This window comes from Athene noctua, chromosome 15 (assembly GCF_965140245.1).
Source record: "Athene noctua chromosome 15, bAthNoc1.hap1.1, whole genome shotgun sequence".
NCBI lineage: Eukaryota > Metazoa > Chordata > Aves > Strigiformes > Strigidae > Athene > Athene noctua.
Window position 1 is genome coordinate 2,860,201 of NC_134051.1, and position 27,832 is coordinate 2,888,032.

Below are 27,832 nucleotides of genomic sequence, written 5' to 3' on the forward strand. Positions count from 1 at the left end.
TGCGGGCGGCGGCGGGGGAAGAGCAGGCGGAGCGCGGCGGGCGCCGTGCCGGGGACGCGATGCACTCGCTCTTCAGGAAACGCAACAAAGGGAAATACAGCCCCTCCGTGCAGAAAAAAAGGTGAGTGTCCCGGCCCCGGGCAGCCCCGCTCCTCCCGTGTCAAGCAGCGCCGCGATCCTGGGGCTCCCACCCCGCAGCATCCCCTCCCGGCGCCGGGGCTTGGCGGACCTGGGCACCCCCGCGGTGTCAGCTCCTCTCCCAGCTTTCGCATCTCTTTTGCTGAGTGGGGGCACAAAGATGGTTTTTACCCCGTCCCCCTCCCATCGCAGTAGCTGCAGCTCCAGAGAGCAGGTTCCTTCACTTCGCAGGCGTGTGCTGGGCCAGGTCTTAGGGGAAAACAGTCTGGCTGTCCTTAGCCTTCATCCACGTGTTCTACCAGGATGAAGTATTCAGTCTGATCGTCCTTTCCTCAGCTCTATCTAATGGGGTGGGAACCGTTTCAGTTGTACTGATCATAAAAAAAAAAAAAAAAAGAGCAGCGTCTTGAACACACCCCATGAAGGGTCCCTGTTAAAAGGGAAAAGATGTAAAAATCACCCCCAAGAAGGCTCAGCCTTGGCTGCAGGAGAGGGCTGGAGAGCAGGCAGCCCCCAGCCCCTGCCTGCACAGGGCAGGTGGCACAGGGAAAGTTTTTCCAAAGAGGTTGATGTTTGGATCAGTTCAGAAGTGTGTCCTGCGTTTCCCAGAGGAGCTGCAGGGGCTCTGAAGCACACGGAGTGGGACGGCTGGTGCAGATTCAAGCCCATGGCTTGTGTGTCCTGCTCCAGAAGCACCTGCCCTGGCCGGTGAGCTCAGAGCAGCCACGCAGCTCTCAGAAATCCTCCTCTGGAACGAAACTGGGGAGCTGGCACAGGGGCTGAGGCACCTTCAGGGACCCAGAAACAGACCAGTCAGCCCAGAAGGTGCTGACACCTTCCTAGCTGGGGGAGCCCCTCGCTGCTCCCTGCCCACGGGTGCAGTGCTGTGGCGCGTGGGAGGGGTGTTCCCCAAGAGGGGAGGGTGCTGCCCTGGCACAGTGGGTGCTCAGGCTTTGGTATGTGCTGAGCTCCCTCCATTTGAGCTGAGGCTCTAACTTCAGCCCTGGGGATGCCTCCCCTGGCAGCCCGGCTGTTCGGTAGGGCTGCCCAGGCTTCTGCTCCTGAAGCCCAGGGCATACTCTGCTGCCAGCTCCTGCCCTGGGGAGGGCTGGCAGGAGGAGACAGGGGGGCACGGAGCCCTCTGAGGGCTCAGCATGCGCCTCCCTTATGGCCCCAGCCTCGGCGTTCCCATGGTCAAAGGAGGGTACAAATACCCGGTTGCATTTCTGTTCCTTGGGGGTGATAGTGGAAAGCTTGCAAGTGAGAAACCCCTCACCTGGGTTGACAGCTCAGGACTCGGAGCGGCAGCAGGATTCTGGGAGGCAGGAGGAGACAGACCTGCTGTGCACCAGGCACCCACCCTGTGAGCCCCCACCCTGGGCCTGTGGCCGGGGTCCCTGCTGCTGCGCTCTGAGCCCTGACAGCGCCGGGTACCCCGTGTTCACGTCATCCGACGGCAGATGGGGCTCGGGAAGATGGTCTTCCCTCCACCACCCTGCCTGCGAGCCCAGCCGGCTCTGGGCAGGTGCCAAAGCACCTCTGAAGGCTGCAGGCCAGGCTGAAATCTTTATTTTTCTGGCTGGCTGGTGGCGGCTGAGGAAGCTGCTCGGTGCTGTGGCCTCGGGCCACCCTCCCTCCCTGCACCCCAGCTCTCCGTGCACACCTCGGGGAGGGCTGTGCTCATTAGCCCAAATTTGTTAATTCCTGCGTTGGAGTTTACAAACATCTGGGAGTCCGGGGAACACTCCCACCGTGTGGAAACAGCCCCACCATCAAGATGGGGAAGCCAGTGCCAGACCGGTTAAACAACTTGCTGGAGGAGGATTGCGAAGAAGCGAGGAGCTCCTGCCGCCCCATCCCCTGCTCCAGGCACTGCCAGGCTCCCAGCCGGCTCCCACCCAGTTTTGCTGCGAGAAAAACAGAGCAACGCTGCTAAAATCAACCGACCGCCCCTGCCGTAAACAGGGACGGAGATTTCGACACCGTGTGCAGCCCAGCCCCATCCTGCGCTTTGAGAAGCCTGCGCAGCCAGGGTGCAGGGGCTGCGCCTTAGACGAGGGCTGAGTGCCAAGGTGCTGCCGGTGACCGAGCCTTCAAAGCACAGCAGTGACAGGGCAATAACTGAGCACCGGTTTGGCAAGCGTGCCAAGGAGCTGGAACGTTTCCCGTAAGCAATGAGGAGCCGGGGCTACGAGCTCAGCTGATTTAGTTAAGGGTTGCCCTGGAAGCGCCATCCTACAGCAGGTCAGAGCCTGATGAGGAGCCATGGTGTCTTGGTGGCTTCTTGGGATGAGCCCTTCCCATGGTGGGGGCGTCTCAATGAGCAGCACTGCAGAGTCAGGATCTCCATGAGTCTGTGCAGCTCAAGGCAGGTGCTTTGTCCCGTTAGATGCAGTCAGCCACCCTTCCCCAACCCCAAACTGGCCCTTCAGCCTCCCATCCAAAGTGCCTTGGAGCATACGGGCTTCAAGGAGCTCCCCTGCCTAACCCCGAGCTGCCCAGAGCCTGCCTGGAACCCAGAGGGGTAAGAAGCTGGGGTAGGCAGGGATGGGTTTCCCCACTCCATCCCTGCTGCTGTGCCGGGGATGCAGGTCCCCATGGGAGCCAAACCCCTCTCTGAACTTCTCTCTGAAGGAAGGAGCCATTTGTGGCAACTGCCTCTGTGTCTTGAGGCAGGTCAGCCCTGTGGTAGCATTAGTAAGGAGGAAAGCCAGCCTGCTTTGAAGCTCTAATAGGCCCACAGCAGGGAAAAAAAACAGGAGCAGCATTAAATCCTGCAAAGCCATGATGGCTTGAAGATGACTTAGTGCCAGGTCCTCTGGCCTGCCATGGCATGTCCATCTGCAGCAACCCCAGCTGAGTCTTGGAGCATGCCAGCCACGTGCTGTGCCATGGCTTGGCTGGAGGAAAACCACAAAAATGCTCTGTGCTGAGCACCCTGGACCACATCCCCCTCCTAACGCCACTCTCAGCACCAGGGGTTGCTTTACCCCCCAGTGTGCAGGTGATGCTCCACAACAGCTCCCTGTGGTTTGGTTTTTCTGGTGCACAAATTAGCAGGACCAAGGTCCAAATCTCTCTTTAGGAATATCTGCTGCAGCTTTGCTCTGGGCTTGTGGTCTCCAGGCTCAGTAGCCACCCCCATCTGACCCTGGGCACAGGGTGCGGGCATCTCCCTACCTTGTCTAGGTAACGTGGATGATGATGATGACAACATTTCTTTTGTCTTATGGACTTGGTTGCTTTATACTCTTCTTGTTCACCCCATCCCAGTAGCATAAGGCCCTGGGGATTCAGCTGGGACTGGCTATGACTATGGTGTTAGAACATCATATATATGTGTGTGTCCCTAGAAGGGAAGGTAGAAGCCTTGAATAGGGATGTAGTATGGGGGAAATCCATCACCCTCCTTCCCCATTATCTTCGCCGAACACTTGCCACACTTAGAAAACAATAGGTTGGTTTCTCTCTTAGAAAGTCCAGGACTGGGAGGTAGAAAACACAGCTCAGCCTTGAGAAGATGCTGCTGAAACTCACCCTCCTGCCAACAAGAAAGATGTTCATCCCCAGGGTCCCCTGGTGAGAGCATCCATCCAGGAGGGCTCCTAGCCCTTGAGACCCTTAACAGTGTCAGCAGACCCCATCTAAGAGGGGGTGCAGGCAGCTGGGACAGAAGCTGGGAGGACTGACACCCATTTCTAGAGGCTGTTTGGTAGGGCTGGAGTCAGCACGAAGGACCAGACAGCAGGTGAGTCAGGGAAGCTGCTCTGTATTTACGGTGGAGCAAGCCTCACCATCGCCTCGCCTATTTCTGCTTTAATTTCCATTACAATAATATATCACCATTACTACGAGGGAAGATAAATATAATTGAAACAAGCTGGACTAAGCACAGCAACCCTGCTGTCCAGCTACACCCTAACGTGGGTAGCTTGACGGCACACTGCTCTGGAGTTTTCAGCCAGATCTTAATCTCTCCCCACCTGAATTACACTGGCCAGAGCCCAGCCCTTGTGTCCTCTGCTCTGCCACAGTTTCACTCTAGTGGCATTATAGGCGGCACAAGGAAATATCAGGCAGTGGTAGTTGTGGCTCAGGGAGCTTTAAGGGCATTTACAGTTCTGTGCTGTGGCCTTCTGGAGGAGTCGTGCAGTTTAAGCCCCTCCTAAAGTCCAGTCTCCAGCAGCAGTGCTCACGTGGGTATGCTTTTTATGAAATCTGTATAAATGGAAATTAAATGGAGAGGGAATTGAGAGTAGCAGTAGGTGGTCACTGCCTGAGGCACCGTCGGCATCCCAGGAGTGGGATGCACTAAGCAGGACCAGGATGTGTGCTCAGACCGTCCTCAACCAACTCGATTGTCCCTGGCTGAGTGGTCCCACCTGTGGAGGAGCTCCTGGCATGGGGAGGTTTCCCGGCAGGACAGCAGGGGCATGGCCAGCGTTGCTTCACTGGGGGAAGGAGCAGGACAGAGCCCTTCCCATTAACCCTCCCAGCAAGTATCTGATTCATGGGACAAGCTCCCAGCAGGAGCCTTCCAGGGACCGCAGTCAGCTGGAGCAGTCATAACTCTAGGAGTGTCTATTTAAACATCTTCACTTAGGGGAATTAGTGAAATAGCCTCCTTGTTTGGACAAAAAGGGAAGCTGAGAAACCAAAAGGATTTCCTACCACCTGCCAGCCAGTGCAAAGCCAGGGTGTGAACTGCAGACATCCCAGAGATGCCAGCCTTGAGGAAGTTTGTTCCAAAACGGGCTCTTATCAGTGAGGGTGCAGCCTAATGGGAAGAGAGGAGCAGAAATAGGAATAGGGGAAAAAAGTCCAGGTTTTAGCAGCAAAGTTTCCATATCACAATAATTATCATCATATTTGTCTGTTGAGAACCTCTCTTCAGAAAAAGAAAAAACAAAACCACACAACCAAAACCCTAAGAAAAACCCAAGCTCCCCTGAAACAAAGCATCACCTAGAGGTCAGAATTGTGGTGTGTGGATGCAGTGATGTCTGCCATGGAGCAGCTGCCTCCTCCCAGCTCCCCAGCTGAGAGAAACCCTGAAAAACCTTCCTGTTCCTCATGGGAATAATCTGGGGTCCTTTGCACCAGGCAGGCAGTGCTACAGCTGCTGAAGGCAGCGTTGAAAAGAAATAACACTTCTGCCGAGTGCAGCTTTTCATGAGTGATATAATTTTTTCCTTCCTGATCAGAAAATGTTAAAGCTTTCCAGAAATGGCAAAGCCATTTTTTCCAGGATTTTTTTTCTTTTTTTTTCATCTTTCAAACAAAGACTTATCTATTTTAGCAGAAGAGCTTTGCGTTTCCCCTCCCTCTGCCGGAGCCTCACAAGGGCCATGCCCTGGGCACCTTTGCTCCTGCCTCTGCTCAGTCTTGCATGTGCTGTCCTTCCCAGCTGGGCTATGGCCAAATCCTGCCCTTCTCCCTCCCCAGCTCTGCTCTATGCTCTGGCCATCCCCTCCTGCCTGTTTTTTAGCCCTGGCAGCCCTTTGCCTTACCCTGCCAGCAGCCCTGCTCCAAAGCCTGGATGCACCCACGGCTCTTCCCAGCAGCTTCCCAGAAGAGCCATCTCCTGCACATCCCATCCCACACACCTTTCCTGGGCCAGCCAAGGACTCCTCACTGGTTTGCCCATCACTTTGTGCTTCTCCTGCATCTTCCTCCTCTCAGCAGATGAAGGGCAGGGGGAAGCTGACCTCCTCCATCCCCTGGCACGGAGATTTCAGCCAGGCTTTAGCTTTTCAGCCAATCCCTCCGGCACCCTGCTTGATATTGAGACAGATGCAGGGACTGTGCTTCTCCTTGTGGTTTATTAACACAGACCTAGCTCTGGAGGGAATGGCCAGATTATCAATAGGCCTGATGTCCTCATATCAGTAATGTCCAGCCTGGTTGATTAAGTGGCACAGAAATGGTAAATATGCAGAAATAAATAAAGGAATAAGAGAGATCTCATAAGAGGGATCTTATTTCTCTATTTTCTACACATTTATCACTTCTGCATTTCAAGCAGCAGTGGGAGTGAGCTGGAGCACATGCCAACGTCCCCGCTCACAGTCCAGGACGGGGTGCAAACAAGCTGCTCCCATGGGAGCTGTGGAGGATCCAGCTCCCTTGTTTTATTAGATTTCCCTGTATCAAAACCTTCACCAGTGACTCTCGTGTAAACAGCAGAGCTGGAGAGAGCAAACAGCTCTTCTTGCATGCGTCAGAAAAGCCGAGGCTGAGCAGCAGAGCCGTGCCCACATTATAACCGAGCATGCCCTTGCTTGCTCCGAGCCAGCTCTGCGTTTTCTTTTCCCTGGTCACCCAGATACTGCACATCAAAGCAGTAGTTCCTGGATTCCGGGGCAAACCGTCCTCTCTGACACAAGGAAACACCATCCTCTGTCCTCACTATTCCCCCAGCCCGGACACCTGCATCTGCTCCCTGCAGCAATGGAGAAGGGGCCGTCTCCCCTCGGGTACTGCCGGAGCCAGGAGTGGAGGGTGGCTCTGCCCCAGCGCTGGGTTCCCTGCATCAAGGGGAAGGATGGCCAGGGGCAGCGCCGCCAGCTTGGGATGGGCTTGGTGGCGGAGTGATTAACAGGGCTGATTAGAGCTTGTGGCTCAAGCCCCAGGGAAGAGTGAGGAGAAGGGGATGAGGGGTGCATCCTCACCTGGACACATCATCCCTGTCCCAAACCAGTGTGGCCACAGAGGATGCCCCTGGCAAAGCTGGTACCTGAGTAAGAGGGTCAGGGCCTGGGTGTTGCACTCACTGGTTCCTGGCACCCAAGATCAGTTTTGCTGATGCAAAGTGAGCACAGAGGCCAGACAGAGTCTCCAAGCTCAGCTTTGCTAGACCAGATCAGCAGCAACAGCTCAGGAAGCCATGACTGAAATGCAGCATAGCCATGGATCCCAGATGATCCCTGGCTTAATTTTATCTCCTCCATAAAATTTAGAAGCTTCAATCCAAACCAGAACTGAAAAAGCCCCAGACCTCTCCTGCTTTTGGGGATGTTTTTTCTATCCATGCTATAGATCCACTGAAACCCTGAAGATTCATCCTTGGGCTTCCTAGAAAACACTGAGACCGAGGTAGGGAACATGAAAAGGAACTGGCAAGCCCTGCCAGCTCTTCCCAATTGCTGGTTCAGCTCCTGGCTATCACAGCTATCCCAAGCTCCCACCTGGATAATCAAGCCTCTCCCACCCCTCAAGGCTCAGGTGGCCTTCAGTTTGTTGGTGAGAGATGAGGAAGGCTCCTTGGTGGTTGCAAGCTCTCTCAGGATGCAGGAGATGCCAGCTCTGAGTAACCATCATCCGAAGACACACGAACACGTGCAGCACATTTTAGTTGCCCAGCTTCAAACCACTTTCTCTTCACTGATTTCATCTGACGTTTTCCCTAGTTTACATGGGAAGATGCGGATTAGAAGAAACCCCAAAGTGGATTATGAAGAGCAGCAGGATCCAGCCACCTGCACCTCATCTCCCGGTGCACCCCTGCACCCTCCAGCTGTGATTATTGAACAGAAAACGAGACTCATCCTTGCAATTATTGCGACCAGCCACACAACTTGCAACAACCCCTTCATTTGCTCCTCTGCTCAGAAATGCCTGCTCGGTTCATTTCTGCTGATGAGGGCCCATAATTATGGCAATCCTTCTGCTCATCAAAAGGTGCCAGGCAGGCAGCAGCAGCGGTGACACACACAAACCACCAGCACTCTGAGTATCGTCCAGATGATGCAGCTTCTATAAAAAGCAAAAATCAGTGTAAATCCTGCTCATGCCAGAACTTCCCAGGGAAGCGTGAGCTTTTGTGGAGCTGTCAAGATGCTGCGAGGCTCCTGCAGGGGCAGGGTTTGAGGTAGGGAGGAACAAGCCCAGAGCTGGGTTTTGGTTTGTTCTGCTGCACTGAAAGCGATACCATACGTGGCAGGCAGGAACGTGTCCTGAAGCTCAGCACCACTGGCAAGAGGGAGGCTGGCGAGACCTGGGCTGACCAAGCTTTTTCCCCCAGCACCTACACTGTAAAGGAAGCAAGCTGAGACGTCCCAGTTGGAGACTACGTGCGGTCCCCAGGGTGCACAGGGCTGATGAGGCCACATGCTGCTTTTACCTGCTGGTAGCTGAGCACTGGCACGTGTCCAGGGAAGCCACTGCAAAGCACTGGAAGAGGACTGCCTTGGTTGACAAGCCATGTCCGCTCTCAGCTTTGGCTCACCATGCTGTGGAATACAGGAGGACATGCCTTGTGCTGTCCTGGAGAAGTTCACATGGTCAACCCCTGCCCCATGTAGGAACTAAGTGCTGCAGGACCCCTTGGAGCTGGGTTGATGGAGCTGCTGGGTGAGGCTGCCCACCTGGATATGCAGAAGCTCTCCATGCCACAAGCAAGCACGGTTGGGATGCTGCTGCTCCACTGGAGAACTCTGCTGTCCCCCAGCCTGGCCCGCTGCCCTCCAACCTCTGCAGGATACACCACTCATCTACTAGCAGCTATAACAGCAGCTAATACTTCTAAGTGCCATATAAAGATTAATTCTACCACTGCATAACAAGGTCATTAAGGCTCATTATCCCCACTCTATAGGTGGTTGGGATTGGAGTGAGCCAACCCTTGGCTTACGCCCACATGGCAAGGCAGAACAGCTGGGACACGAGCCCCAGCCTTGCCCCCAGCCTGGGCTCCGTGAACCCTCCAGCTGCAGGGACCACCGGGGAGCACACCCCACTTTCTGCCCTCCAGCCTACAGAGCCACAGCAGGAGAGCGTTGGGCAGTGCCTGGCACATGGTCCTCTGGAGCTGGCCCTGGCACGCTGCAACCTCTCCTTGCAGGCAAAGTGACAGCAAGAAAACAAAATGTTTAAAATAACTCTGGCAATGCAAAAGCTACGTCACGGGTTGTTCTGACTCTGCTCCAGCTCAGCCCTTTCTCCAGTGGGACTGTGACTATTTGGGCCAGCTCTCACCCTGCCAGCCCGGCTGCAAACGGAGAGGCCTGGACCAACATCACCCTGGGAGCAAAAAACAGTGCTGAGCAAGAGACAAAGCACTGAAAGATGGATGTAATGTGTGCTGCCCCGTCCCTTTATTTGGTTTAAATTTTAAATCCCTCCTTGCAGAGCAAGGAAGCCCTGACCATGGCATGGATGGGCACAGCAGGGGCCCAAGGCAGAGCTGTGCCCCAGCATGGGGTGCACATGGGGCTGCCCAGGGCACGGGAACAGCCTGCATGCAGCACCCTCAAACGGGCCACCCTGCCTGCGTGCATGGGGTCCAGGTCCTCTCTGCTGCTCAGGCTCCTCCAGCTCCAGGCAGGACCCCCCTCTCTCCCTGTCCCCTGCAAACAGGTCTTTTCGTTCTTGCTCCAAAACCAAGGGAGGCTCGGGCTCGCCTACGGCATCGCTCCCATTTCCACCGTGCGGGAGACACTATGTCCCCACCCGCCACCCCCCTCCTGGCAGAGCAACCGAGTATTTTGGAAAATGTTAGAAAGGCAGCAGTGAGTCACACGCAGCTGCAGTGCCTGGCAGGCTCGGCTGGCCCCCCGCCACCCCCCGGGGTCACGGCACCCTGAGGGCAGACCCCGGCACTAGCTTAGGGCTGTGGCTGTGTTTGTGGGGTGACAAGCCCCCCTCTTTCTCTTCCTCTTTCTCCCCAGCATCTCCAGCAAAGAGCTGACCGAGCTCATAGAGCGCCTGCAGAAAAATGCTGACCAGGTGGAGAAAAACATCGTGGAGACCGACTCCCGAATGCAAAATGTAAGCAACACGCACACAGGCTCCTCCAAGGAGCCCTGTCGCGGCTCCCTCCTGCTGCAGCCCTTCCCACTTCGCTGCGGTCTCATCTCCTCTCCCACAGCACGTGTGCGTGGCTGCCCTGCCCTGCGGCGGGTACCTGGGCTGCAGGGATCCCGGACAGAGGGATACATGGCTTCCCCCAGCTTGGGGAGGGTGTAACAGGTGACAGGGCGCTGAAATTCTTCCTTACCCAGGGTTGGGTCCCAGCAGGCAGCTAGGATGGAGGAGAAGGGGCCTGAACCATCCTCCTCTTCCCAAAGGGTAAGATGCATCCCAATGGGGCGCAGCTCCCCCAGCCACAGCCCGTCCTCGGGGCTACCACAGGCGAGACGATAGCAAAGTACATCCCTGGGAGGACACGGGAGGGCAGAGCTGGTTCCTGGGGCAGTGCAGCAGGAGGACCTCGCTCAGCCCTCTTGGATGCAGTTGATTTTCCCCTTGTGACCCTTCCTCCCCACTCTCTGCCTGCCCAGGACTTGCACAAGATCAAGGCATGCCAGCTAGCGCAGTACAAGGACCTGACGGCTCAGAAACTCACCGAGTCCGACAAGCTGCTCTACGTGCTGGATGGGGACGCAGCGATCGCCCGGCACATGAAGCACCCCCAGGGTGACATGATCACAGAAGAGTGAGTACTGGGGAAGGGAGAAACCTGTCCCCAGAGACTTACAGGGCAGGGAGGATGCTTCTCCAGGGGCTCTGCTCTGCTCCTGCCCACAGTTGGGGGGTCACCATGGGCTCCTTTGCATCCCAGTTCACATTAAGGTGCGTAACCTGCAGCCATCCCTGGGCATGCATAGAGCCAGGACAGCTGCTCCCTGCTGATGGCAGCTCTGCAGAAAGCAGGGGGGTGCAGGTGGGGTATCTGCCCGCTGGGCAGGCGGGACCACGCTCCCCCACAGCACCGGCCTGCCCTGAGCCGGCGGACAAGCTGAGCAGCGCTTGGCAGAGGATGGGTGCACAGGAACCTTTGCCCTCTTCCTCCCCAGCTGATTGCACAATGCAGCTGCTGCCAGCTGTCTGAGGTCCCCTAAGGACAGTTCCCCCCTCTATGGGGGCCTGGGAGAGGACCCCCTACAGCTACTGATGCTAATGCCCAGCCCATGCCTACATCCTGCATCCCACCCTCATCTTTCCCTTCCCGCAGCATCCGGCAGCTAAAGGAACGAGTGGCCAACTTGCGTGTGAAACATGACCAGATCTACAGCTTCCCCCTGCAACATATTGAGCCCCAGGTCAACTGGTCAACCGTGATCGAGGAGAAACAGGTACCAAGGGGCTATGAGTGCCACTGCCTGGCCAGCAGCACCAGCTGGGCAGGAGCTTGTGCATCTCCCCATGGAGAAACAGGCTCTTGGAAACCTTCTTGGAAGCTTCATACTGGGAGCAGCAAACAGCATGGGAAGGATGTGGGGTGCTGGGTGGCAGAGGAGGGTGTAGAGGTGATGGGACAAGGCCAGCTGCTGTGGCACCAGGAATTAGTGCTCAAAGCAGCACTGCTGGCAGCAGCCGGGCTAAGAAGAGAAAAACTCCAGATGATCAGGGGGGCCACAGGGGAGTGTGCCAGCCTGGCCTTCAGGGGCTGGTCTCCTAGGCTCAGCCTGGCCACTGGGTGAGCTTGGGTAAACTTCTGCCCTTCTCCATCCAAGGACAGAGACCGCACTCCCTCTCTGAGCAAGCTGCTCCAATGCCCCGCTGTCCAAAGCGTGGAAAAAGCTTCTCCTTACACCCAGTCTGTGCTCCCTCTGTTTCAGTTTATGCCTGTCATCTCTCATCTTTCTGCCATGCACCACCTTGCAGAGCCTGGCTTCATTTTCTCAACCTTATAGGAAGCATGCTATTAGATTCCCCCAAAGCCTTCTCCTCCCCAAGCTGAACAAGCCTCAGCATCTCCTCTTGGGTCCTTGCCTCGGCATCTCTAGTCGCCACCTGCTTTGGGCTCTACTCAGTAGCCCTTATTTTTTATTTTATCCCACTCCCTACACTTGCAGCCAGAAAATGGTTAAAATGCCCAACTGGCTTTCCCATGGCTGTCCCTAGCATGGCTGATTTCACCCACTTGCTCCCAGGCAGCCTCACGCTGCTGACACGGGAGCCTGTCCAAGCCCAGCTCCATGGCCACCTCTAAGAGGAGTTTCCTACATCCTAGCTGCCACATCCCATTCTCCCATTGCTAACCCCAACTCCTGTGCACTGCAGGATGTGTTAAGCAGCAAGGGCTTTGGGACCGACCTGCCTCTGGTCAACAGCCAAGTAGAAGAACACAACATCTTCCACAACGAGGTCATGGCCATCGGCCCACACATCACCAAGGAAGGCAACAAGGTCAGCTCTCCTGCCCCTCTCCCTGCTGCCTGAAGGGATGGCCCTGACCTGAGCTGCTGATGAAGGCAAGGCCATCCCACCATCCAAGCTGCTCTAGCCTGGACCAGCTTGGATGGGTACCCAGATACACACCTGACCTCAGAGCTCAGCATCATACACTGACTGTAGCTTTACAATGAGGCAAATCCCATAAACCCCACATCCCCCTCAAGATCAAGCCCCACCAGACCACCACTCTCCAGAGAAATGCTCCTAACTCCTGCCTTGCTTATCCTCTGTTACCAGGAATACACAAGCGACTTCCAAGCCAAATACCAGAAGCTGCTGGTAAGAGACCTCTGGGATCCTGGGGGCAGAGGCCTTTTGCAGGGGTCCCTTGCCAGGTTGGCCAGACACCCTTAGAAGGATCCAAGGAGAGGAGCTTTGGGCTGAGCTCTCCCCTCTGACCCTTCCCAGGCTGGCTCCCAGCAGCGGCAGCAGGATCTGAACTCACTGCAGGACTACATGCAGCGCTGCACCAACAAGCTCTACTGGCTGGATCAGCAGGCGAAGGACAGGACCCATTACGACTGGAGTGATCACAACCTGGACTACCCCAGCCGGCGCCGCCAGTACGAGGTCCGTGTGCGCTCGCCTGCAGCCTGGCCCCGTGCTGGCTGGGTGCTTTGCAGCAAGGGAGGTGGGCATGGAGCCAGGGGAGCAGGCTGGGAACATCCCTTCCCTGGTGCCTCAGTTTCCCCACTCCATCCTGAAGCACTTTGAGATGTACAGATGATAGCACATGGGTAGTAAAGTTAATCCTTTACTCCTGCCAAAGATAATACAATGAGGAAGCTCAACAGCTTCCTCGTTCTCCTTTCTTATCTCAGCGTTTGCTTGGCAAGAGTCACATCTTCAGCAATATCTGCAAGGGAAGGAAAACCAAAAGCTGCAGTGGGGGAACATTGCACTTTCTATCTTGTGGAGCTGTTCAGGCCCTTTCAGAGTAGCTCAGTTACAGAACACAGCCAGGCTCCCCTTCTCTCTCCGTGGGGATCAATATCTCACCTCTCTCCATCTAGAACTTCATCCACCGGAAGCTGGAGGAGAAGGAGGAGGCCATCAACAAGCTGCATGCGGATGGAGATCAGCTGCTCGCCCAGAACCACCCTGGGAAGAATGCCATTGAGGTAAGCATCATGGATGGGTTCCAGCTTCCCCACCCACCCTGGAGCTCAGGGGACTCACCTGGCCCTTCTCCAGTGTGGGACCTGGTGCCACTGCAACTCTTGACTTGACTTCCTGGGATGCCAAGTGGGAAGAAGTTTCCTTCACCTGCAAGTGGGTAAACACCATTGGAGCACCTGAGATAAACCTAAAGAGCTCTTCCCATCTCCCTCATTCCTGTAGCAATTACCCTGTGCCTGCCTACAAGGGATAAATTATGGTGGCAAGTTCCACCTTTGATGGGAAGATGAACATAAGGCCACAGGATTTGCCACCTCCTTCCACCCAGCCCCACACTCCCTTCGAGGAATCCCATCTTTAGACTAGCTCTCCAGTATTCCCATCCTAGCTTTGATCTGAGACCATCTGGGTGGCTTCAGAGGCAGTCAAGGAGTTGTTTGCTCAAGGTGGAAGGTACTTTCTGGTGGGCAGCTCAGGCTCACCCCTCCCACAGGGCATCCTGCTAACGTCCACCTCCCACCCCTGTGTTGCAGGCTCACATCGAGGCAGTGCACGCTGACTGGAAGGAGTACCTCAACCTGCTGATCTGTGAGGAGAGCCACCTGAAGTTCATGGAGGAGTTCCACAAGGTACCAGATCCCTAGGGGCAGCGAGGCACTGGTCTTTGCTCTGCACAGCCCAGAGAGTAGGTGCTGGGTTGCAGGAGATCCCAGAATATAAACTCAGTCCTGCTGCTCTGGAAATGGGATAGAAGAGGTTGAGTCCTCTAGTCTACAGGGCTTTTAAGGCTAGGAGGACCACCCTGAGCTGATAAAACACAAGGCATAATTGCTCAGGCAGCAAAGGTCAGTAATTGCTTGGCCAAAGTGTGACTTGCAGAAAGCAGCAACTCCAGTGCCGAGGTTCAGGAACCACGGTCTGGTGTCGGCATCCTTGTCTGCAGGACACTGGAGGTATCTCACAGAGGTACCTCACCCCCAAAACAGGCATGGGGAGACCTTGGATGCTCCACGCAGAAGCGGAACAGGTCTGAGTGGGGAAATTACACCTGCAGAAAGCAGAGTTGACCCCCTGGGGAGCCCTGCCAAGGGCTCAGCGCCCCGGCTGAGCTCAGCAGACAGATGTCTGCTGGATAAATTGCATCCGACAGCCAGGGAGGCTCTGCAGAGGAGCAGGTCGGGCTGGATTCTTCTCCCACAGCCTGGGCGTGTTGACGACGTGATGAGTCTGTTGCCAAAGCTGAACCTTGGTGCCCAGCCCAGGCAGTGCCTTTTGTGGGTATTTGCCAGAATAACTGCCCCAGGAGGTGATTTGTGTGTGGAAGAGCTTGGCTCTGTCTTCTCCTTGGCGCTGGCACTGGAGACACCACAGGCTGTTGTGATGCTGTACAAGTGAAACAAAATTGAGGGCAGGGAAAGGTGGGATTTACCAACTGTGCAGGAGAAGACCATGGAATAAGCTGCCCCTGGCTGACTTTCCCCTAGCTCTGCTGTCCTGAGCATGGGAAATAATGATTCCTCACCTTTCTCCATGTACTTCTGGGTGTCCAGATGCCCACCATAGCTCCTGGTGACTGTCCCTGCTCTAGGCAGTGCAAGGACCAGGGTGCTGGGGTGTATCTGCTCCATGTTTTGGTAGGACCCTCTCTCAAAGTCCCTTGACTTTGCCTTTCTGCAGTTTCAGAAAGACACGAAGGATGCCCAGGAGCTCTTGAAGAAGGTGGATACAGACCTGGACCAAAAATTCAGCCCAGAGTTCAAGGACAGATACCAGCTCGAGTCTCTCCTCCGGGAGCTGGATGTGAGTATTGGTGCAGGCAGGACCGCAGGGGAGGCAGCAGCGAGAGCCAGTGTCTCTACAGCACCGGTGGAGGGACATCCCTGCCGGTGCAGGCATCTAGCCCAGCTTTCTCCATGGCGAGCAGCAGGACCATGCTGCTGCCTCCCTTTGCCAGCCCTTCACCCAGCTCTTCCTTCCCCTCTAGCTAGAGATTGCCTCTCCCATAGCAACGTAATTGCTCACTGGGCTGGTTTTTATTTGTTCTCTCATTGAGTTAGCACTGATTAAGGGCGGGAGCATAATTAGACCTGCTGCCAGAGGAGGTTGTGGAACTTGCTGTGCTGCCGAGAACCGGGCTGCAAGATTGCCCACTTGGGAAGGGCTGTGCTGAGCTGAGCTGCTGGCCCAGCCCAGGCTCAAGCCCAAGTCCAAGCATGCTGCAGCAGGCCAAGATAAAGCACAGGTCCTGGGACAGCTGATAGTGCTTCCCCAGAGCTGTCCCTCTCCTCCTGCGTGCTCCATCCCACTCAACATTAGGGGATATCCACCTGCACAACTAGAACTAGAACCTTTTAATGGGGCTTTAATTAGAGCTAATGGCTGGGAACGGCGCTATCCGTCAATGTGCAGCCACACAGATGCGGACCATGCACCAAAGGAATGCCCATCCTTGCCTGGTGGCTAGTGCCAAGGCATGGCAACTCATGGACACAATCCCAGGCCTCAGCCTGGCTACAAAAGTAGGCAGGAGAGTGCAGGAGCACTTGGTGTAGAAACAAAACAGCTGCAGAGCAGGGCCCAGGGGCCATTGTCACTAGCATAAGCAAAAGAGAACCCACAGTCTCTGTCCTGACAGCTTTGGCACAAGCTCCTCCCCAGCCCTTCCCCAGCTGGGAGAGCCCAGGAACTCATTCTTCCCCCATTTCCCTACTGGTTCTGGTCATTACCCTGTGCTAGGACCAGGAGAAGGCCTTGGACAAGTACGAGGCAGTGGTGAAGTCGCTGCAGGAGCGCAGCCAGCAGATCCTGCCCCTGCGGTACCGCCGTGAGACGCCGCTCCAGCCCGTCCCCGTGGAGGCTCTCTGCGAGTACGAAGGCGAGCAGGTAACATCTCATTCCATGAGCAATGCAGAGGTGCTGCTGGGGACCATCTCCTTGGAGGATACAGGGGGTGAAAGAGCATCTGGGGAAGGAGTAGTTTTTGCCAGTGCCCAAGCAGCAATGTTTCCCGCGGTGAGGACGAGGCAAAGGTCACGTTTCCTGGTGGGAAAGCAGGTTTTGCAGCTCAGTAGAAGCAGTGCAGGAGGGGTCTGGGGGGAAATGCAGCCTCTATCCACCCTGCAGACAGCGTGCCTATCACACACCCTTCAGGAGGTTGCGACAGCCCAGCTCTGTCACATTCCCACGCTCCCTGCACTGGGACGGTGAAGATGTCCAGGCGTGTTTCTAATCAAAGAAACTCACCCCACCATCACCGGCACAGTCGCAGCAGGGACATCTGCATCCCATCATCCCCCCCATCACGGTATCAGTCTTTGCAGGACAGAGTGAAGGGACAGGACAGACACCACGGGAGCAGCAGGGGCCTGGAGAGGAGCGAGTGGCTGCGGCTGACTCAGCTGTCTGCCTCCCCAAGAAGGAATGCCACAGCACAGCCTTAGAAACGCCTTCTTCATCTCTGCCCTAGTGGGAATTTCCTTGCCGTGGCTGTTGCAAGAAGAGGCCTGGCTTCATACCTGGAGGCTGAGGGGAGGGAGGAGCAGGCACATGAGTTTTTGGCAAGCAGCAGACACTTGAAGAAGTGAGAGGGTGCCAAGAGAAGGGATTGGGGTTTATGCCAGTCCTGCCTCCCTCAAGCGCAGCTCCCAGGGCTGCTGGCGTGGAGCAGGGCGGGTGGTGTTTCCTGACCTGCTGCTGTGACCGGTTCCTGTCCCCCAGGGCCAGATAAGCCGAGGAGCCCACTACACCCTGCAGAAGAACACTGGAGACCTTTGGGAAGTGGCAGACAGCTCAGGAGACAAGATCAGCGCCCCGGGGGTCTGCTTCATGATCCCCCCGCCGGACGCAGAAGCAATAGCGCTGGCGGACCAGTACGTGCCCCCCAGCCTGCCACACCAGACTCTCCCACTACCCCAGCAGCCTTTGCCCTTGCCTTCACTAGCCCCAGGCCATGCCCCCATCTGGGGGACTCCCACTCCAATTCCCACAGCAAAGCTGTGCCTGCTCAAAGCCACAGGCTTCCTTCAGGAGGGATTCCTGCACCCTCCTGCTTTCACACAAGATCCCACCTGGCAAAGTGGGACCATCTCAGAGCCATCCAGGTGCCCTCTCCTCTGGGGGACCATTATGGCAGGGGGAGCTGCCCATCCGTCCCTCAGCAGGCCTCTTCCCTGCTCTCACCCCTGCGGTGCATACACTGCTCCACCCCTTTGCCAACATGGGGGCAGAGTGCCTCTCCCTGACTTGCCTCATGGCTGCCTCCAGGGGCTGGGTCCCACAAGCCCCTCCAGAGCTGACCCCCTTCCTGGAACAGCACTGGGATGGGTGATGGGGTGACGGAGGGGCTGAGGGCCTGACTCTGGCCTCATGCCCACGCTGTCCCGTTCTGCAGAATTGCCAATCACTACGTGACCGTGAAGCAGAAGACGGCCAACTGCAAGAACATTCTCCAGCAGCGCTACGAGGGGCTGAAGGCTGACAGCATCGGAGGTGCGGCTCTGGAAGGGCAGCTTGGGGCCTGCCCCTTTTCAGGCACAGAAAGGCCGCTGTAGCCTTGAACTTCAATGGCGGCTCATCTTAGGGGGGATGTTACCAAGAGCTTCCCATCTTCTGAGGGTCCTGGGGGCAGCAGTGTTTGGATGTGTGCAGAAGCAGAGCAGCCAGGCTGTGGCTGCAGCAGGCAGGGCTCAGGGAGTGGAGGGGGATGCAGGTTTTGCACTCACCAGTGGAACTGAGCCTAGAGCCAGCTCCCAGCCAGCCTTAACCCGGTCCCCTCTCATTATCCAGATGCTGCATCAGTTCGGGGGCGCCAGCTTCTGGCAGGGCTGGAGAAAGTGAACAGTGACCTGGACAAGCAGGAGAAAGCAATCACAGCAAACCTCCGTCCACCGCTGGAGCAGAGTCGGGCTGTGCAGGACAGCACTGAGCGCTCCAAGGACCTGAAGGTAGGGGGCTGGGGAAGCAGACAGACAGTGCTCTACAGGGACCGTGCTCCCAGGGGGTCTCCAGGGTGGCCCTGGGTATGCTGGGCGCTGTAAGCGCTCCCTGAGCCCAGGAGCACGCGGGGATGCAGTGATGCTTACAGCTGGCTGCTGCCTCCAGTGGAGAGGGGGAGCAGCCCTCTGAGGAGCCTCAGAAGCCAAAAACCTTTGCCCTGCTCCTGGCCCAGCTCAGTCACAGAAGGGTTGACTGGGAAAAAGGTGATGGCTGCAGAGTGTGGGCTGTGAGAAAGAGAGGGGAGCCCTCAAGTTTTCATCCTGCCCGGATTCTGAGCACAGCAGGGACATAAACTTTGCCACCAACATCACCAGTTCAGAAAGGAGCAGGAAAACACTTCTGGGCACTGTCTCGCCTTGTGGACCTGCTCTGCTAGGCTCCAGTGCTAGTAGCATCCTGCTTCTTTCCTCTCCTTCAGACCCCTAATTAAGCCAGGCTCCGTGCCACAAACCTCCCTTGGTTTAGGAGGAAGCTCAGGTCCTGGTTACATCACCTGCCGAGGGCTGTGTCAAAATTCAAGTGCCACCACAAGTGAAAGCAAATTGCTCCAACTGCCTGCAGTGCTTTGATGTCCAGGCAAGAATTCATCCATCAGGCTGCAGAGCCCAACAGTCCAGATGAGTCCAGAGCATTTCTGACAGAGCTAGAATGGTGGGAACCACTCCCCAGCCAGAGTTCTCCTTGCTAAGCACCAGCTAGCCTGGCCCAGAAAAGATACAAGTCAACAAAAAATATAATTTTGTCCCCTACAGGGCTGAAAGGCACCTGCCATCAAAACACCAGCCTTCAGCCCTGAGCTCCCCTCTCACACTGGACAGCCAAGGATCGGCTTTTTTATAGCCACAAGGTCCTAGTGCAGTTGCTATAAAGGCTTTATTCCTACTGCAGAACATCACCAATGAGGTCCGTCGCATTGAACCTGAGAAAACGAGGAAGATCCAGGAGTGCGAGGTCTTCATTGAATCCGTGCCAAACACTGGCAGCGCTACCTTAGTAAAGAACAAGGTGGAGAATACCAACAAGAAGTACGACCGTGTGGTCCAACTGCTCAGCGCTGCCCAAGAAAAGTAAGTCATAGCTTAAATCATGGCTTGAGCCTGGCATAACGTAGGGTCCTGCAGGAGACAGGTGCAGGCGCGCTAAACACCCTTCCTCTTGTGTCCATACAGAGTTGAGGTGGCCACACACCTCGAGAGGAGCCTCCAACAAGGCCGAGACCTGCTGTCTACCTATGAGAACAAACTGGTCATAGATGACACGGTACCAGAGGATATGCGGGTGGTAGACCGTAAGAAAGAAGAGCTGTTGGTGAGTGTTGTCTCCGGTCAGTTTTTTACCCTACTGACATGCTCCACATAGAGAACCACTTTCCAAAAGGACGTGGGAGTAATGGCTGCGTAACGCACAAGCTTGAATCAGTCGGTAAAGGGATGGCCTCCCCCAGCTGGAGGTGGGACCTCAAGTTAGCTGCACTGATCTCCACCTGCCTTAAATGCAAATGGTTCCCATCCCCAAACCAGAAATCAAATGCCAGTTGAATACTTGTGATTTGACAAAAGGACTAATGGAGAAATGAAGGATAAAATGGTCTGGGAAAAGCAATGCCTGAAACTTGAGAGAGATGGACCTAGCAAGGCTTGGAGAACAATTATCACCAGGAAAAGCTGCCAAATAAAATTGGCAATCCTTCTGCTATAGAAAGGCCAAGAACTAGCTACGCCAGAATTTTCTGTCCTTCAGCTTTTCCATCAATTCCCCAAGTTCAGACTAGAATGCAAAAGCTCCTTTTGGAGTTGTTGCTCTGGCAGGAACAGGGTTCATGGCTTGCATGAGGAGCACCAAATATTTTGCACATAGTATTGTAAAGGTTTTAAAGCTTTTAAAGGTTAACAGGTGAAGGGAGTAAGAGCTAGCTTTTCTCCCCACCAGGTCTACCAGATGGCTCTGCTTACAATGCAAACCTCCAACTTGTTTTTCTCCACAACTCACAGCACTACTGCAGCTCAGTCCTTCCTTCGCATCCTCTGCAGCTCCAGTGCAGTTGCTGGAGTCGATGGGGAACACTGACAAAAGCCTGGCATATGTGCAACCCCACAGAATCCCTCTCTCTTGCTTTTTCTGCAGGCCATGGGCACCGAGCTCCAGTCCAAAAGGTTCCTGCTTAATGAAGCAGAGCAGAACTTGCTAAGGACAAAGACGTGCTCCAACACCTTGGCCAGCAAGTTCCAAGAGCACTGCCCCGACATCGAACGGCAGGAAGCCGAGCTCTACAAACTCAACCAGCGCTTCAACAACCTCACCAAGCAAATTGACCACAGGTAAGACAGAGGATAAGATCTAACTAGGACTAGACCAGCCTGGAGAGCCAGGATATTTACAGTGGAGTTGGAATCACACTGAATCTGGAAGAGGCATAACACCATCATGGGAATGAGCAGGTGCAGAAGGGCTTCTAGGGACGGCTAAGGAGGAAGAGGGAGGCTCGTCATGCACTGGTTGGGTGGGTCTGGGCAGTCTTTAGGATCAAGTGCTCTTGCTACAGAGATGGGGACTTTGGCAAGAGAACAACTCTGGCTCAAATCTGTGTCTTTGGGGAGCAGGGAAGCAGGGACAGGTTAAGAGGCATCTGCAGGAGACACAAGAGATGTGACAGTACTGAAGCTGAGCTGATTTCCCCTACAGAACGCAAACCCTGCAAAAAGCAAAAAGCGCCTATTCCAACTACCGCACCAACTATGACAAAGTCAACCAGTTCCTGTGCAACATACCCAACTACGAGCCGCAGGAGACCGACAACATCCAGCAAGTGGAGATGAAGCTGAAGAACCAAGCGGTAATTCTTTCTAAGGACCCTGGGCTCCATGGGGAGGAGAAGGAACAACACTAAAAGATGAAGAACAGAACTTAAGATAGCTCCTGAACATAAAATAGAAAAATATACTTATTAGCTTTATTGATTTTGATGCTATAAGGTCCCACTGTCCTACCTGTGCCTTCTTTACACATAGCAGGGCAGCTCAAGATTGTAATTCTTGGTGTTGTAATTTTAATGGCAACCCTCAAAAAGGCTGAACATCCTGTTTGGATTTTGTGTTCCCTTTGACACTTATCTCTGTGCATGCCAGGCGCTCCTCAGTGACATTGCAAGCAAGGAACAGGCGGTGCAGAAGGTCTCTGCCACAGCTCAGCAATACCAGCAGGCAGTGAAGGTAAGGACTGCAGCTCTGCCAGTGGGAGAACTTTTAACACAGAATCACAGAATAGTTTGGGTTGGAGGGAACTTTTAAAGGTCATCTAGTCCTACCCCCCTGCAGTGAGCAGGGACATCTTCAACCAGATCAGGCTGCTCAGAGCCCCGTCCAGCCTGGCCTTGAACATTTCCAGGGATGAGGCATCTACCACCTCTCTGGGCAACCTCTGCCAGTGTTTTACTACCCTCATCATAAAAAATTTCTTCCTTATACCTAGTCTGAACATCCCCTCTTTTAATTTGAAACCATTACCTCTTGTCCTGTCACTACAGGCCGTACTAAAAAGTCTGTCCCCATCTTTCTTATAAGTCCCCTTTAAGTATTGAAAGGCCACAATGAGGTCTCCTCAGAGCCTTCTCTTTTCCAGGCTGAACAACCCCAACTGTCTCAACCTGTCCTCATAAGGAAGGTTCTCCATCCTTCTGATCATTTTTGTAGCCCTCCTTTGGACCCGCTTGAGCAGGTCCATGTCTTGTGCTGGGGGGCCCAGAGCTGGATGCAGTGCTGCCAGTGGGATCTCACCAGAGCAGAATAGAGAGGCAGAATCACCTACATTCAGCCACCTAAAGAAAGCCTAGTGCTCAGTCAACTAATGAGCTAAAACCAGGTTATATCTGCTCTGACACTGACATCAAGTGGCCATTAGCATGGCAACTGGCTGAGATTTATTGTCTGTGAAAGGAGGGTTTCTACTCCAAGCCCAGCATCTGTAAGGCAACGGGAACAGCTTTAGCTGTGCTGTCATGGTCCCAGGGCAGTACCCAACTCAGAACCTGCTGGGAGGTCCTGATGATGGTGCTCCACATCCCACCATCCGCAGCAGCTCACCTAACACACAGGTCAAGAGGAGAAATCATTAAAGCCAAGGTTTAGGAGGGACCTGTGCATGAAGGGGACCCAGTAATTTAATTTTCCTCCTGGGAACTTCTTCTCACAGGACTATGAGTTGGAAGCTGAGAAGCTACGGTCCATCCTTGACCTCGAGAATGGCCGGAACGGGTACATGAGCAAGAAGCCCAGGCTCCAGTCTCCAGCTGCAAAAGTGAAAGAGGAGGTAAGGAAGGGGTAGCCTATAGCAAACTAAACCAGAAGACAGCTTATGGGACCAATGGGTATTTTGCAAACAGTTATATTTACTGTCAGCAACCTTGGTTCCAGAGGGGACTGCAGGGCAGGGCAGAGAATCAGGGGAGGAAGGGATTTTTTCACCATTCTTAACCCATCAGCTTTTCTGGGCTGGGCTGGCCAGAATAAGAGAAGAAAAATGCTGGATTTAGCACTTTTTGAAAGGAAAAGGGGGGGGAGAAAACCCCAAAACCTAAAAGTTTTTCCCCTCTCCAGACTTTCAAACAGAGAGTGAGATTTCACTGTCAAAGTCCTCATGCTAGATAGAAATACTTATGGCAAGAGCAGGCCACAAGCTACTTATTTTTGCAGGATCTGTTTGCTACCTGCCTCAAACTCATCCTGCCTATTGAGGCAGGCAGCCAGCAGTGTCCACTTGGCTATTCCTCAGCTACATCTCATTTTACATATCTTGAGTAGGAAATGCACAGTATGACCACAAGAGTGTGTGTGCCTGAGGATCACTCTTCCCCAAAGCCTGGCAGATCGCCACTGCAGGTTTTCAGAAGAGCACCGAGGGTTACTTCTTTGGGGCGTGTTGTTTCTATTCAGCAAGTCTTGACCAAACCCCCCTGGTCCCACCACCTCTTGTCAAGGCATTTTTTGTTCCGTAGGAAGCTGTTCTGGCAGCCAAGTTCACCGAAGTAAATGCTGTGAACAAACAGAGGCTGCAGAATCTGGAGTTTGCTCAGAGCCTCCTGCGGCAGGTAAGCAATCACCAGGAGCAACGTGATGCTGAAAGGACAGTCATGTAAATAATATACACATGTGCCTTTGCTGTTACAAGTTAAATTGGAAACCAATCTAGCTAATATTTCATGTCCCCAAAATCATTAATCAGCAGACACTTAAACCAGATAGACAACCCCTCTGTGTTTCCCAGTCCCATCTTCCACTCACCCTAGAAGCTCCACATCATTTCTAACACTTCTTTTGCCAAACCCATGCCAGAATTTGTGTCCCTTGTGGCTAAAAGCTTTGTTTTGACAACAGCAGGCATTGCAGAAAGCATTTCTCAGGCTGGGAATCCACAGAGCAGTTCAAGAGCAGCCTGTTTTCAAATACCCTCTGTTTAGTGTTTACAATGGGCAACCTCCACTAACCAAACTCAACACCCTCCTGTTGCTTTGTCACAGGAGGCACTGAAAATAAGCACCAAAAAGTATGATTATTTGGGGTTTTTTGACTACACATTCTTTTTTCAACAACAGCAACCAGAGGTTCAAGTGACACAAGACTTTGTCCAGACCAAAAAGTCCGTAAGGCCTGTGGAAGAAGTCTGGAAGTTGAAGAAAGAGCTGGAGGATGAGACTCAGCGTCGGCAACAGCTAGAAGCAGAGATCAAAGCCATTCAGAACAACATTGTCCACCTGCAAAACCAGAAGCCCCAAGAAACTATAGTTAAGAAAGAACTGCTGAAGAAAGTTCCTGACCCTCAGCTGGAAGAGAGCTTCCACAAACTGCAGCAAAACCTAGCAGAAGAGCAGCGCAAGAACCAGGTGCTCCAGGATGAGCTGGAGGCTCTTAAAATCAGGCTGCGTGTTTTGGAGCACGAGAAGAGGGAAGGAGGGCAGGAGTATATAGTGAAAGAGGTACTGCGTATTGAACAAGATAAAGCTCAAGCTGATGAAATCCTGAAGCTCAAAGAAGAATTGGAAGAGCTCAGGAGGCAGGAGGGAACCAGAGAGAATGAAGTCATCCTTTTACGCCAACAAATTGCTGTGCTGTCCAATGAGAAGAACAAAGAGCAGGAGAAGGTGACTGAGAAGGAGGTGCTGAAGCTGCAGAACGATCCCCAGCTGGAGATGGAATTCCGAATGTTGCAAGAGAACAAGCAGAGGGAGAGTGCCCTTCGGCAGAAGCACGAGGAAGAGCTCAGCTTCCTCCAGGAGAAGCTCAAACGCCTTGAGAAGGAACGGGCCATTGCCGAGGGCAAAATTACTGTCAAGGAGGTGCTGAAGGTAGAGAAAGACTTAGCCATTGAGAGAGAGGTGAACGAGCTCCGGCGCCAGTACGAAGATGAGAAGTCCAAGGGTCGTTCCAACGAGCGGGAAAAGGCTGAGCTGCTCAGGAAGATCCAGCTGCTGGAGGAAGAGAATGCCAAGGTGGTTGTCCAGGAGAAAGTGCGCGAGATTGTGCGCCCGGATCCCAAGGCTGAAAATGAAGTTGCCAACCTTCGTTTGGAGCTTGTAGAGCAGGAGAGGAGATACCGAGGTGGTGACGAACAGCTGAAGAGCTGCCAGAATGAGCTGACTGCTCTGAGGAACAGAGGGCCACTGGTAGAAGTCAAAGAAGTCATTAAGGAGGTCATTAAGTACAAGAATGATCCAGAAACTGAAAAGGAGCTACAGCGACTCCGGGAGGAAATCATAGAGAGGACAGGAGCAATTGAAAGAGCTGACCTCGAGATCTACCAGCTGAAACAAGAGATACAAGCTTTGAAAGACACCAAACCTCAAGTGCATACAAAGGAAGTTGTTCAAGAAATTCTGCAGTTTCGGGAAGACCCCAGGACTAGAGAGGAGGTAGATTCTCTGAGAGTGCAGCTAGCAGATGAACAGATGAAACACATTGACCTGGAGAGGGAGCGGCTACTCCAAGAAGAGAAAGTAAGACAGAGGGAGGAAGAACTTTCCCAGGTGAAGGAGAAAGTTGTCCAGCAGGAAGTAGTGAAGTATGAGCAAGATCCTGCCTTGAAAGCTGAAGTCAACTCCTTCTCTCAGAGCATTGAGAGCGAGCTGAAGCAAATTGACTGCCTCCGCGAAGAACTCCGCAAGCTGCAGAGGAGGAGGTCTGAGCTAGAGCGTCAGCTAGAAGAACTTGAGAAAGAGAGACAGGCCCGCAGAGAGGCTGAACTGGAGGTGCAGAGGCTGAAGATTAGGTTAACTGAGTTGGAAGAACAGGAGAGGGAGACAACAGAGAGAGTGACTGTGAAACAGAAAGTGATCCTTCAGCAAGATCCCCAGCAAGAGAAGGAGCACTCCCTCCTCAAGCTGGAGCTAGAAGAAGAGAAGCACCGGAGACAAGTCTTGCAAACTGAACTAGAAGCCCTGAGAAAGAAGCTCCTTTCTTTGGAGAAGATGGAGGTCAAAGAGAAAGTGGTCTTTTCAGAGAGTGTCCAAGTGGACAAAGGAGACACAGAGTATGAGATTCAAAAGCTGAAGAACAATCTGGAGGAAGAAAGTAGGTGTAAGAGGGAGCTAGATGCAGATATCAACCGCCTTGAGACCAGGCTGTCCGAGGTAGAATTCAACAATTCCAAATCATCAAAGGAGCTAGACTTACTAAGGGAAGAAAACCACAAACTGCACCTTGAGAAGCAGAACCTGCTGATGGAAACAAGGAGACTGCAGTCAGAGATTGAACTCACAGCAACAGAAGCTCGGGATTTGAGAAACATGACCCACGTGGATAGTGGAATAAACCTGGACTCCAGATTCCAAGCTCTGGAAAGAGAGTTAGATGATCTGAAGCAGTTATCCAGAGAAAAAGATGCAGAGATTGAGCAACTCCAGAATCGCCTCAAGACAGTGGCGATCAAGAGGGAACAAAGAGAGAACCACCTGAGGCGCTCCATTGTGGTCATTGACCCCGATACAGGGAAAGAAATGTCTCCAGAGGAAGCCCATGTGTTTGGCCTCATTGAATGGAGCCTGTTCGTCAAACTGAAGAGTCAGGAATGCGACTGGGAGGAGATCTCAATAAAGGGTCCCAATGGGGAATCGTCTGTGATCCTCGACAGGAAGTCTGGTAGAGAGTTCTCAATTGAGGATGCCTTGAAGAGTGGAAGGCTAACCATGGCTCAGTACAACAGTTACCTCAACAAGGAGATGTCGATCCAGGAGCTGGCAGTTTTGGTGTCCGGAAGTAATTACACAGCGCTCCCTCCACTTTAGAAACTTTGTCTTAAGAGCAGCTAGTCAGAGCTGCACCACTTGTTAGACTACCAGATCACTGCAAATCCTTGCCCTCCTCTGCGTCTTCCAAAATGCTAGAGCCTCTGCCCCAGCCGTGCTACGAAGCCACGCTGCTTGCTGTCATACACTGCAGAAAAGCACCACCAGTAGTGGAAAACACGTTTGTCAGGACTACAGTAAAACCTCCCCCTCTTCATCCCTACCTAATCACTCAACCTAATATAAACCAAAATAAAAAGCCTTAGGACAGTGAAGTACCTGAAGTCCAAAGACTCAGCAGACCCTGCAGTTTCCTCAACATATACTCACGTAGCCTCATAAAAAGCTGTACACAGCAGTCATTAGCAAGACTGAAGGTCAAGATGACTCCGAGGTGACCAGCAGGAGCTGGTTACGTCAGCTGCATGTTGGTAAGCCAGACAGTTTCATCGTGGACAACTGACTGAATGATGGGATCGTCCTTCAAGAAAACCAGCTCTGTGAAAACAAAGGTGTGCTACAATTCAGTATCACATTAATACCTAAACACCATCATTTTGTTCACCTACATGCCTATGCTGCTGGGGAAGAGTGAAGCAGATGTAATTTGATGGCATCAGCCACAGATCCAGGAGAAGCATTCATACACCACAGAGGTCACCAAGAAGTACGTGAAGAGATGGCAGTATTGCCAAACACAAGATGGTAGTGTAAAGCATGCAACTGTAACCAAACGCAGAGTGCCTTCGAAACAATTAGCTTACCTCATGGCTACAGGCCATTTGAGCTGGTATTTTACTGGATGGAGTTACATGCAGCTACATGTTTCATTTACTTGTGTAAGGGAATGGGAAATAGAGGGGAATTCTATTTATAGTACAAAATAAAAATGCAGTGATTCTAATCAGAAGTTGGGTTTTCTTTATTAATTATGGCAGTCTCTTCATCTTTGGCTTTACAGAAAGATACTCTTTTGGAGTTAAAGTTTAAAAAATAAGACTGTTCATTCTAGCTGGTGACTCTTTTCCAAGAGGGAAATTGCTGGATCACCATTAGAATTGGGACTAATTAGCAGCATTAGATGGGAGTGAGCTGCACTAACAAATGGGACTGCAGCTGCAGGAAGAG

At 53.5% G+C, this 27,832-nt stretch overlaps 1 protein-coding gene across 1 annotated transcript; it reads left to right on the forward strand.

Annotated features, from left to right (window-relative positions):
- On the forward strand, positions 1–27,601 carry PPL (periplakin). Its single transcript, XM_074919225.1, has 22 exons — positions 1–121; positions 9,807–9,906; positions 10,419–10,573; positions 11,093–11,213; positions 12,145–12,270; positions 12,556–12,597; positions 12,727–12,888; positions 13,332–13,439; positions 13,971–14,066; positions 15,115–15,237; positions 16,174–16,320; positions 17,155–17,306; positions 17,828–17,925; positions 18,223–18,380; positions 19,321–19,499; positions 19,602–19,740; positions 20,557–20,750; positions 21,115–21,265; positions 21,558–21,641; positions 22,621–22,737; positions 23,423–23,515; positions 24,020–27,601. Exons 1-22 carry the CDS (start codon positions 60–62, stop codon positions 26,702–26,704), a joined length of 5,292 nt encoding a protein of 1,763 aa, XP_074775326.1. The 5' UTR covers positions 1–59; the 3' UTR covers positions 26,705–27,601.
- The last annotated feature ends 231 nt before the right edge of the window (positions 27,602–27,832 follow it).